This window comes from Furipterus horrens, unplaced genomic scaffold, assembly GCF_987537825.1.
Source record: "Furipterus horrens unplaced genomic scaffold, mFurHor1.1.pri manual_scaffold_15, whole genome shotgun sequence".
Taxonomy (NCBI): domain Eukaryota; kingdom Metazoa; phylum Chordata; class Mammalia; order Chiroptera; family Furipteridae; genus Furipterus; species Furipterus horrens.
In genome coordinates, this window is record NW_028327185.1 from 19,670,219 (window position 1) to 19,682,547 (window position 12,329).

Consider the following 12,329-nt stretch of genomic DNA (forward strand, 5'->3'; position numbering starts at 1 on the left):
TCCTCCGCCCACATGTCCCACCCAGACCCCTGCTTCCTGCTGGCAGTGACTTTCAGCTGCTTCTCTTCACCCGCTTACCTCCAGGTTTTCAGATAACACGCTTGTTTTGTTATTTCTTTACTTTTTTCAATGTCAGACATTATTTGCTTACTTTCTAATATAAAAGATGGGACTATGACCTCCCCACACCCACTCACACACACATGCTTCACCTCCCTCCTTCTTCCATTATAGGTAGAACTATGATTTCAATAGTTTTAAATACCACGTATGATTCACACCTGGGCCATGCAGGTTAATGAGTAACATTTCTTTTCTGATGCAACTTTTTCTTTTCCTACAGCAGATGCTTATCTTGTTTTTCATCCTCTACCCTTCCTCTGCGACAGCAAGGTTTCAGCTTTCTCCACCTGGATAAGCCTATGGTCCATCTGTTCACTGGATTCTAACGTTTTATTGCTGTTATAGCCTCTCCAGTTCTGTCCGTCCATAGAACTTTATGCAACTTGAACCCTTTACTGTCTTTTGAGAGGTATTTCAGAATCAAGTGAAGGCACACCCACAGTCCTGTGACCACCATGAACAGCAGAAGCCTTCCCAATGTCTTTAACAGACCGCGCCAAAGACACACCTGTAGGGGGAGGTCAGGCCAGGTGGACTCTGTGCACCAGGCAAATCAGGTAGGTATCTTAATGTGTCTTCTAACACCACTGAGGCCTCGCTACCAAGCCCCGCTACTCCCAATGCGCTCAGATTCCATTTCTCTTACAACTGGAGAAAACATCTGCTAACCTGGAACATCAATTGATGTAACTCACGTGAGGAGCACGGCGAGGGCCCATCCTCACACCTACCTTCACGGCGCTGAAGCAGAGCACGTGGAGCGTGGCGGCGACCGCGGCACTGCGGGCCACACTGGACACGGCCGACGTCATCCCTGAAACGGCTGGAACACAAACATCACCAGGTCCTTTCTAGCCTGGCAGTCATCACAGCCAGTTAATGCGGTCAGAACGTAAGAGAAGGCTGTAGCGTTCAAACATGACATGCCTGCTGAAGGGGCAAAGACTAGGTCTGCTGGGCTCTGTCAACAGGCCCTGGGTGACTGTGAGCACGAGAAGGAGACCGGCCATCTAACTCAAAATTCAGGAGGGAAGCGTTCGGAAAGAACCAGACAACATTCTGAGAAGACTGCCGGCGTGTCAGTGTGGAGGTGGGGAGGCCTCCCTGCTTATAGCTGAAACCTGCTGGCCAAGACAGAGACCCTGGGAAGGGCAGACGGAGGGGAGAGAGAGACAGAGACAGAGACACGGTGATAGAGGGAGGGAGATGGAACAGGGGTTCCTGTCGGGTGTGCGTGTGTGTGTGTGTGTGTGTGTGTGTGTGTGTGTGTGTGATGGAGGTAACACTGTTGATCACCTGCTATGCTCTGATGCTTATGATTTCTAATGAAATGATTTCATTTCACCCTTACACAATCTTATGAGATCAGCATGTTTATTTCCATTTATGGAAGGGTCAGCTTTAAAATTAAGTGATCTGTAAAGTCTCTACATAAGCCTCAGGAACGCTGTCTCCTGCTGTGGGCTGAATCTCAACTGCCTGGCAGAGGGAGTCACAGGCATGGTGGAGGGACACAGGCCACCTGTCTGCACAGGTACACACAGGACACATCTATGCAATGTCACATTCACACGCTCACGTGCATACACATTCCCAAACATGATCAAGTGCACACCCACACACTTAACATCCACTCACGCCCATTAACACACACTCAGATACATGGTTTTTCCAAGCAACAGTCAGAAGGGCCCCCAGGCTATTTCAAAGCTCAGATTCTCCTCTTCCCTGTTTCTTTGTCTTTATGGAGCAAGGTGGACCCCTTTCAGTTTAGCTGAATGAGTCCAGACAGGCCCACCACCCACCTGATGGCCCCAACTTGAAGCAGTTTAAGTACCCAGGACAAAGGAGACCTACCCGGCCAGGCTCTCATTCGGGCCCGAGGCTATTTGGCCCTTATCTGAAGGTTAGGCCCCTTCACAGAAAGAGAAGAAAGCAGGACTTACCAGAACCTCCAAAAAACAGCATGTCGATTTGTTCCAAAAGGTAAATGCAGAAAGTGTTGATCTGCGGGAAGAGCCCAAGGAGGGAAATTGCGGGGAAGCAATACAGAAACGCTGCAAGTGAACAGCCAGAAGTCACCGTGAGTGTGCAGGGGCCATGCCAAGGTTCCTGCTGCAGCTCCCCACTCCGACTCCCCCACTGCAGCCCACCGTGGCCTCCCCACCCTACCCAGGACACTGGAGGCCAGTCTAGAGCCTGAGCTGACAATGTGCCTGGGGAAGTGGCCTGGGGAGCTGCTCTGAGGCAGAGGCCGGAGGAGAGGACACAGCTGGGCCCCGGCCAAGCAGAGGCCTCCTCCGAAGACTGCAAGAGCAGACGGGTCTTCAGTTTGCGAGAGTGGACGTGGGTGGGATGCAGATGGGGGGGTGGAATTGGACTGGGAAAATGACAGGAAGGTGCCAACCCAAGGACGGCAGTTAGGGGAACTCTTCCTGCATGGGAGGGGGGCGCAGCGATCAGAGCCCGGGGCTCCTCGCTTTGTGGGCCTGTCCCCTCGAGCATTCCAGTTGCTGAGAGTCCTAAACATCTAAGCATGGACTAGAGACTCAGAGTGCACCTCGACTCTGGACCCCCACAGGGGAGACCGGGAGATGCGAATAGCAGAGAGACTCCACGCCCCAACAGTGGGGCATTGGAGGGTCTGTTTCTCTGGTGAACTAGTCACCTGGGAGACGAAGGTGGCCCTGCCACATCCCCAGACCATAGCAATGCAATTGGATAAAACAGCCATGTGCTATAATTCAAAGCTTCACAGAGCTGTTTGAGGGAATAAAAGGGAGCAGAACTGCAATTTATAGCAACTTCCTTACCATTCTCTCTTTCTTAATTCTGTTTGCGTTGGGTTTCACAGAATCACAGAAACTCGCCTTCCTAATGCTAAAATCCATCTGTCTTCCTTGCTGTCTCAGTGGATTGGGTAGAATGTCAATGAAGTTTGATACTGGTAATCCTCAATAAAACTAAGGAAATTTTATTTGAAATCCAATATGTCTAAACATTGGAACTATGTCCTAGCACTACACATAAACCACAGCCAGCAGTGGGAATGGGGGGCAGTTTCAGTTATTCCTGAAGAATCAGAAACGCAACCTTTCCGCAGTGAAATTGTAGAAACGAGAGATTTATGTCTCATTCTCTTGCTAATAGTGGGTTGAAAGTAAATATTGGACAAATCCCTCTACAACAGTACTGAGGAGCTGTTCCAACTCTGTGAGTCAAATGTGGTGTAATGAATGTCGCTGCTAAATGGGCCTTCGCTTGGGATGGGAGTCATATTTTGTTATACACAGTGAGGTCATTGTCATGTTTTCTGTGGCAAGACTTTCACCACAGTCCTGTGCCATACAGTGACATTTTGGTCAACAAGGGAGCACATACAGGACGGTGGTCTACCATCCAGCCACGGTGTGTGGTGGGCTATACCTCTGGGTGAACGATGAAATCGCCTGATGACATACTTCCCAGAGCGTATCCCTTCATTAAATGGTACCCGACTGTACAGGGTGGGGCAAAAATGGGTTTACAGTTCTCCATATGGAAGATAATACAATAATTAAGAAATGGTAATACAAGAATAAACTCTGTGCTTTGGTTACAACTGTAAACCTACTTTTGCCTCACCCTGTATACTGTAAACACCTGGCACCTCTGCGGGGAATAACACGCTTCTCAATCAAAGCAGGCGATAAGGTACAAATGTGGGTCTGCCAGACATAACCAAAAAAAACACAACTTCCCTTCCAGTTTTTGTGAATGGAACTCAGAGACATACAAGGAAAGATATAAGAAATAAAAATGTAATTATAGAACATAATAGTTATGGGCATCGAAATTTGAATCCATATACTCTCAAGCTAACTGATGAGCACTTCTTTAACTTGGGGACTCAGCACCCAGCAACGAAGACCGTGCACTACGCTGACTCCCTCCGGGCCAGGAGAGGGGCAGAGCGCAGTGCGAGGAGGTTTCGTCCATTCACCTCCTCAGGTGCTGCGTGTGTGTAACAAAAACCGCGCTGAGATTAAAGAACTACAGGAAAAAGTATGGGTGCGACATAAGACTCAAGGCAGCAAAGCGTGGGAAACTGTTCGGCAAAACATGGGATAGGGGTTCTCTGTAAGAAATACATCAGGCAACGAAACAAAACCAGTGCGGACCCCGATGAGGACGGTGTGAGGAAAATGAAAAGTCAGAGCTACCGGGAAGCCCCAGTGGGGACGGTCCTGGCTGCGCGTGCAGAACTGGAACCCAATGAGACCACACGGGAGAAGGGACAGTCTCCGCGGAGCGTGGGACCAGAGCCCCAGGAGGCCAGAGGAGGAGCCTCCCGTCCTGAACATCAAAGCTGGAGGCAGAATGGGGAAGGTGGAGCCCAAAGCTGGCGTGGCCTTAGTGGGATGACTGGGAAATTACACGTGAGGTTGCTGCAATTATTGTCCTTTTCTTTCCCCAAAATAAAAAATAAAAAGGCCCTGTGGTTGTTGGCAACTTTCCCTGTGACCAAAGACTTTTCTTTTCTCAGCATATGGCCGAGAAGGTCCATAACCTCCCCTCTCTTCTCCCCTACTTCTCATTTTCCCTGGTAATTACCATAAATGGAGCAACTTCTGCCATGGTTCCATTTATTTTCCAGAAAAATTTATAAATAAAAATATTATAACTTGCTCATTCCTTTTGTTGAATGTGATTAATAATATCCATTACTATACTTGCAGCTTTGGGGTAAAAGCGTGCAGAATTAAAATAACATGGCAGTAAAAGCCAAACCTTTGGAGCTGACGTGAATGTGTACACTGCGTGTCTCCCATGGGCCACATCTGTGTATGAACTAACTGTCCAGACGTCAGCTGCTGAGCCCAGAAAACAAGCCACCATACACGACAGAGGAATGGGAGGTCTCAGCGTGCAGAGCGGCACACCCATCCCAGGAACTGTTCCCAAAACCTCCACTTATTTCCAAGGATTAAATAATGAAGCCGCATTACTGTAGGCAGAGCGTTAGGGTCCTAAGGCCTAAAATAAAACAGAAAACTCTCAGACCTGGAGAAGACCCCAAAGGCCATTTGATAAAGAACGCTTCTGGTGCATGGCACCTGTTGACAACCGATGGCTGTCCCATCTCACCTGAACACTTCCCATGTCAGGAAAGTCCTTGCTTCACTGGGCAACCCCTGACACTGTTGGCCAGCCCTAAACCAGACCACTTCATGGTCTTTTCCCCAGGGATCTGTAATCCACCTACCGTTTTTACCAGAGAACAAACCCCTCAGCCTTTTAACCATCTGAAGCCACCTAGAGTCTCTCTGGCACCCAAGCAGTTCTGCTCTAGGATGGACACGCCCATTCCTTTGTCCCCTGCTCCACCCAGGGCAGCCCACGTGGCCTCTGGGCACACTAGCTTGGCCACTTCCTTTTGAAATGTGATACTAAGAGGACCTCTTGGCTCAGCCATCCTGAGCAGAACTACAAAGCCAGTCTCACTTGCAGGCTTTTGCTGAAGTTCCTGAAATGGAAAGTAGTAACATTTCAGCCCAGGGGTCTGAGGCTGCACAGGAAATGGGTGCTGACTACAAGGCCTTGCACCTCACTCCTGGAAATAAATGTAGAGAATTTTCCTTATAATGACAGAAAAGTGCACAGAGTGCTTCTAAATATATATGAGGAACCGCAAAAGAAAAAGAAATCATGGAAGAATGTTTCCCTCGGTGTTTCTATTTCCTTAGCTCACTGTCCAGCCGGTGAAGGGGCCTAGTCCCTGCCACTGTGCTAATTTCTGCCCCAAGTTCCCTGCTCGCTGTCCCACACTTGCCTCCTTTTCCTGCTGTTCTGTTGAATCTGGTGTTCCCGTCCTGTCTTTCAGATGCTCCGTGTCAGGAGCTTCTCCATCTTCCCCGCCCGTCCACTCTCCACCAGACTCATTCAGCACACTCTGGGGTCCTCACCCCCTTCCTACCCCTCCTCCTCGGCCGGCTCCCCCCCCTCGGACAGGCAGACACCGGGGGTGGCGTGGGTCACAGAAGGAGCACCAACAGCAGACAACGAAAGCCTGTGAGGCCAGCTCAGTCCCCTCCAGCCCTGACCCCTTCCCGGCAGCTGACCTCAGCAACAGGAGGGGTGAGCGAATGCATGAGAGGTAAAAATGACTGCAAGTCTTTCTTGGTGTGTGTGTGTGTGTGTGTGTGTGTGTGTGTGTGTGTGTGTGTGTGTGTGTGTGTGTGTGTGTGTGTGTGTGTGTGTGTGCGCGCGCGCGCATGTGTGTGTTATGACCAATAGAACCTCATCCCCAATCCCTAATGATCCATGGTTGGGGCATGTACAGGAGGCTATAGATTTCTCTCTCTCTCTCTCTCTCGCTCTCTCTCTCTCTCCATCTCTCTCCCTCTCTCCTCCCCCCTTTCCCTCTCCCTCTAAAATTAACAAACATATATCCTTGTGTGAGGATTAAATAAATAAACAAATGAAATATAAAGATAAAGTGAAAAGTATCAGGCAAGGTAGAAGTAAATATTCTTGAGCAAGAGAACACTGCCTAGGAATCTAGTCACCAAGTCGGTTTCCTTATCTCCCCACACTTTTGTTTCCGATCTGAGCTCGGAGAGCCTCTGAAGCTTGCAGCCCAGCCCTCTGGTGCTCAGAGCTGCCCTGCCCCTCACAGGACACAGCAGCGAGGTGCTGGGCTGCAGACACAGGTGGGCCTGGGCAGGCTGGGTGGAAGGGGGTATGCGCTGTGCCGTCAGCACAGCAGGGATGGGGAGCCAGTCCTCAAGAAGGGGGTGGGGGGGAATGTCTGCTACAGTTCCCACCTCAGAGGAGCTCAAAGAAAACTTACCCCGGATCTGGGGTCCTCCCATCCCACTGGGGAGCTGGCTTGGGGGTTGGGAAAGATTAATATGGGATCTCCGGCTTTCACAGCCTCCCCCGGCAGGACTTGCAGCTGGCAGGCATCGGGCCCTGGGGCTGGTCTCTGTGGTGCCCTTTATCGGCTCATGTGGTCTGAGCGACCCCAGTCAGCATGTCTGTGACTCTCCGGGTGTCATCAGAAGAATCCTCGGAGCTGTGGGCCAATACTGGAGCCGTCTCTTTGCACACTAATGACAAGAACAGCTAATCCCTGGTGCCAGGCACTGTTCTCTATGTTTAAACACACGAACTCATCTAAAACCTGCGATCATCTCTGAAGTGGGTACTATTTTTGTCCCCACGTTACAGGTGAATTTTGCTCACGGTCGCACAGCCAGTACAGTAGCAGGGCTGGAACGCAAACAGCAGCTGTCCAGCTGGAGGCCGGGCTCCGAGCCATTCCAATGTGCAGGGCTCTTGTGTAAATGGAGCATCTTACATCAAACACGACCTAGGCCTCAAGACCAGCAGAGTGTAGCCATGAAAGGCTGGGCTCTACCTGGACTGAGAACCACGCCTGCTCAGGTGTTACCCAGCGTCTGTGCCGTGTGGATGGGGCTGCGGCTGCCACCCAGAGGGGAAAACCACCCCCACCCTGGGGAGCCCCACTGATGCTCCTCACCAAGCACCTGAGCAGCCAGGCTTCTTGGTGACGGCTGTCAAAACCCTTTATAATAATCCCACATTGGTTGCCCTGGGGCTCTGGTACCCAGACTGTCTTCTGGGGGGGGGGGGGTGGCCAAGAAGGAAATGCACATCTTTCCAACCAGTACCCAGGCAGGCGAGTTTCTCCAATCAGGGATTCACGAGAGAGCATGAGCACACAGCCTCTCTCCTCTGCGTTCTTGCCCACATCCCCCAAATGAGCTCACCTATTAGGAGGTCCCTGGCTGATTGGAGCGACCCCGGAGAGAAGAGCTTCAGGCCATATACAACGTAGGTGGCAGGGCGCCTGGCTTTGGCCCCCACATCAAGAAGCAGAATAAGTCCACACAGCACACAAAAATAGATTGGTCTGCTGTATGTAATGATTTGGTTGTGTCCCTAGAAAACAAACACAATTTCTGAATGGTACCTTTTATTTTGATTAAATGACAAAATCCTCATAGCCAATAATTTATACTACATAAGACAGCTTACACCATGAAACTTATTCCCTCCTCTCTCCCCTACCATAATTCATTCACACAAAATACCAGGAAAGGAAACTGATGCTTATTTCATCAAATAAAAATGAGAGCATCAAACCCTCAGACTCAACAAATTTACCTGAAATTTTAATTACCATTTTTGGAGACAATCTAGATCTAATTCAATTCTTCCCTAATTGCATTGTTCATTTCAGGTACAAAACTAATTCAAACCATTCTTTGCTCTATGTGGTCTAAATTAAGCATCACTATTAATAAGAAATAGAATTGTAAATTGTGGGTTTCCGTTTCCTTATGGCTTTGAAAGCAAAACAATACAGGCGCCAAATTATACCTGCAGAGGTTGCATAAAATGTCCTAGTGTAGCATGGTATATAAATATAAATAGCACCTGCTATTTATATACTTTCCTCTGAGGAGGCCCAAAAACTTAACACATCTTATCTTAGTCCTTAAAAAATATTGTTATGAGAAGCAGAGTTTTTATTTTTCTTCTTGGAAGGCAGAAAAATTAAGAAGGTGAAGGAATTAGCCAAAGAACATACATACATGACATATAAACATATATGCATGATATGGCCAGAGGGAAAGGGGTGGGGGCAGGGTGGAGGTGGGCACAGGCAGGGGTTTGGGGTCAGTACATCTGTACTAGTGTCAACAATAAAAATAAAGGTACAAAAAAAAAAAAGATGTAACATCAAGTTTCCAAAGTGAAAGGCAGGAAAGAACTCACAACTCACAAGTCAGTGCACAATACACAAGGTTAAAAAAAGTGATTCGGGGGGTGACGTCCTTTGCATCCGTGAACTACTTCGAGTATAAAAAAGTGAAGATTAAAGTGATATGATTTCAGATGTGAATTTTTAGTCACTGCCTTAACGTGTTATATTTAGAAATGCAATTTAAATTGCCGCTGCTTTTATAATAGAAAGAGTCCTATTCTGAGACCATCTTTTAATAGGAGGGAAACAGGCTGTCCGCGGGGGCCGGCGATGCCTGGCCCTGAGTCCAGGCTCAGCCTTCAAGGAATATGAGCACTCTTATGAAATTTCCTTTTGAATCCAACTAGGTCATAGATTAATGGGTATGGGAATACTTTCTCTGCATTAAAAAATCGAAACTAAAGCCCGAGTTAAATTTTAATGCATTTCTTATCAAGTGAATAGCGAAGTAAATTGGTTGGTACAGAGAGCTATTCAGTATACAAATACACAAGCATATGAGATCTTTCTTCAAATTGACACAGTTTAAAAAATATAATTAAATAGCTACCTCCCATTTGTCCCGATTCTTCCTTTTACTAAAAGGTTAAAAAAAAAAAAAAAGACTTTCCAGGAGGGGAAAGTCTTTGGCCTTGAATAAGTTTGCGGTATAATCTTGGGTCTGCCAAGTCACACTTTATTTATTGGGTGTGAGAACACGTTCTTCGTGTTTGTAATTTGGAGACAAAACCAAAGGCTCCCTTAGAAAGAGCCTGCCCTCACCACGCTCATGCTTCATCTCAATTCCCAGACACAGGAAGGGACTCCAAGCAATTCTAAGAGTATCACTAACGCAGGGCATATAAGTCACATTTACCTGTCTTGGTTGCTAAGGACACTTGCTAATAAAATCTGCCTGTTATCCAGTTCCCTCCTTCACAGATGAATCAATCATCAAAAGCCCACTGGGTTGATATATTTTTTCAATAGAAAAATTTTAAAAAATCGAAAACTTGGTCCTCCAGGTGAAGTCTGATCATAACCTTTTTTAAAAAATCCTCACCCAAGGATGTGTTTATTAGTTTTAGAGCGAAAGGAAGGAAAAGAGAGAAATATCAATCTGAGAGAGAAACATGGATGCGTTGCCTCTTGTACACACCCCAACCAAGGATCAAACCCACAACCCAGGTATGTGTCCTGACTGGGAATCGAAACCACATCTTTTGGTGCATGGAATGATGCTCCAATCCACTGATCATTATCTTGTAAAATGTACCCAACTATTTCCCATCTGCTTTTTTAACCTTAAAATATACTGGGGAGCACCCCCAATTTCAACTGGGGGGACCTTGGAGGCTGTTTCCCAAGAGCTGATCTCGGGTTCCCATCATCCAGCTGACACGGACATGTCATGGCCCAGGCTGGGGGAGGTGAGAGAGTCTATGCAAACCTCCAGGGGCTCCCCTGTGGAGAGCGGTGAAGCATGGGGCTAAGGGGTTGGCCCTTCTCATTACAAGAAGGTACGCTGGTCAAATGCTTCAAATTTGTTAAGAAAATAAATAAATAAAAGGTTTTTATTATCAGGAGATGGGGTGCCTGGGAGAATCTTAGAGGGCTTAGTGGCTGGAGGTGACTGACGAGGGCTAACCACACCCGGCCACATGTCCCCACCCTGTGTCAGGTGGCTTCCCCATTTCCTCAGTCCACAGGGCACCCCAAAGCTGCCTGATACCGAGCGAGTTTGCACACGTTCCCACCCAGCCACCATCACAGGTCTGGCTATTTCGGACGGTGGATGTAAAATTGCTCACACTTACCCAGCCTCGCCCGTGTTCTGCCTCCTTTGAATGGATTTGCACGCTTAATCCTGGGTACACGTTAATGACTACATACTATTGCTTTCATTTTGTCAAGAGTAAACTGAGGTATAAGGATTAAGAAATTTGCCCACAGACAGAACTGTATAGCAGGGCAAGGATTTGGACCTGTTCCCTGGCCACCTGGCCACTACATACTGGCTCCCAGCAGCCACCAGGGAGGTGACTGCATTTGGAACTGCATCTTTCCAGGCCTGAGGGCTCAACCTGACTTCACTGAATCTCATTCCTAATCACCATTCTGGAAACACATAATGGGAGTGTTATTCAAGCAAAGGAAATACAGAGTGCGGGGCACATATGAGTAACAGCTTTGGGGTGTTGACTTTTCCTAAAAGGACTCTGGAGGGTCCCATGCTTTGTCCAGCCCCCTTGTGACACTGTGTTCACTTCCACTGAATGCTCATCACTGTAATAAGGGTTTGCTCTTTTTATAGTCTCTTATGATGGTGGAGCCTAGTTTACTTAAATGTCATTTCTTGATGGCTGTTGATGAGTTTACCTGTCTATTTAGAGCCTTCCTGAACGCTTTCCACTGTACATTTCTGTTCCCCTAGGCTGTGGAACAAAAGGAAGAAAGCTGCACTCCAGTAAAACCCTAGCCAGCAACTATTCTATCACTCACACTCGGTGTATATAAGAAAGTACAAAACATTCTGGAGAAAGCAGGATAGGTGACAAGCAGCAACCAAAGGGTCAAATAATTCTCAACAGGTGACTAGTGAGATGCTACTTCCAACTTTCAATATGGTAGAAATTTGATAAACTAGTTTAAAAATTGAAAAGACACAGGCAAATGAGTTTCTCTAAGCTTAGTTTATAAATTAATTCCACAGGATAATTTATTTTAGGTCCAACTTCCTAATATTCAGGCATGTGAACCTTGAGAAATGAGCAGGGGCAGATGTCTAACCAAGAGGCGGTGAAATGGACATCCAAGCGTTTTTTGGTGAGCTGTCTGGGCGCGGCCACTCGGCTGACACCGTTCCGCATCCCCGCCTCCGCAGAGCTCCCCTCGCTGCAGTGAAAGATGTGGGAAGGACAGCGACCCAGGTTCTGCCCTTTGGAATGGCAGACCTGTAGCATGTGAAAACTAAAAGGCAATTTAGAACGGCTGGTACTTCAAAGAGCACTTTGTTGAGCTAAGCAAATACACAACTAAATAGATAAGTATTGTTTAACTTTTCAGAGCCGCTAAAACTAAGTTGTCTGCTTCATTTCTAGGACTGAGGGTTAAGAAATTATTTTATGTCACCCATAATCAGTCTTCTGATAAGCACTACCTTAAGCAGGTGGTCAAGGTCAACACCAACAGTGTTAAGTCACGTTCACGGTATCTACCTTCAATATGATGTGATGAAAAGGGCTCTTCACGCCCGTGGTCTTCCTCCCCCAAATCCACAACCCCAGTCTAATCATGACATAAACATCAGAGAAGTCCCAACAGAGAGACAGTCTGCAGAATCCCTGTCCAATACTCTTCGAAACTCTCAAGGTCATCAAAAACAAGGAAAAGCTGAGAAACAGCCAAGCTGAGCCGAAGGAGGCGATGTGGCGTCCTGGATGGGATCCCG

The 12,329-nt window shown here is 47.6% G+C and overlaps 1 protein-coding gene across 1 annotated transcript in view; it reads right to left on the reverse strand.

Moving 5' to 3' along the window:
* Positions 1-12,329, reverse strand: part of LOC149992494 (pecanex-like protein 2) — a 193,389-nt gene that overhangs the window by 146,846 nt on the left and 34,214 nt on the right. The window contains exons 13-15 of the mRNA XM_090263293.1: positions 7,899-8,070; positions 2,070-2,180; positions 855-946 (exon numbers count right to left, since the gene is read on the reverse strand). Of these exons, the coding sequence (XP_090119419.1) occupies positions 855-946; positions 2,070-2,180; positions 7,899-8,070 (375 nt within the window). The remainder of the gene's footprint in view (positions 1-854; positions 947-2,069; positions 2,181-7,898; positions 8,071-12,329) is intronic.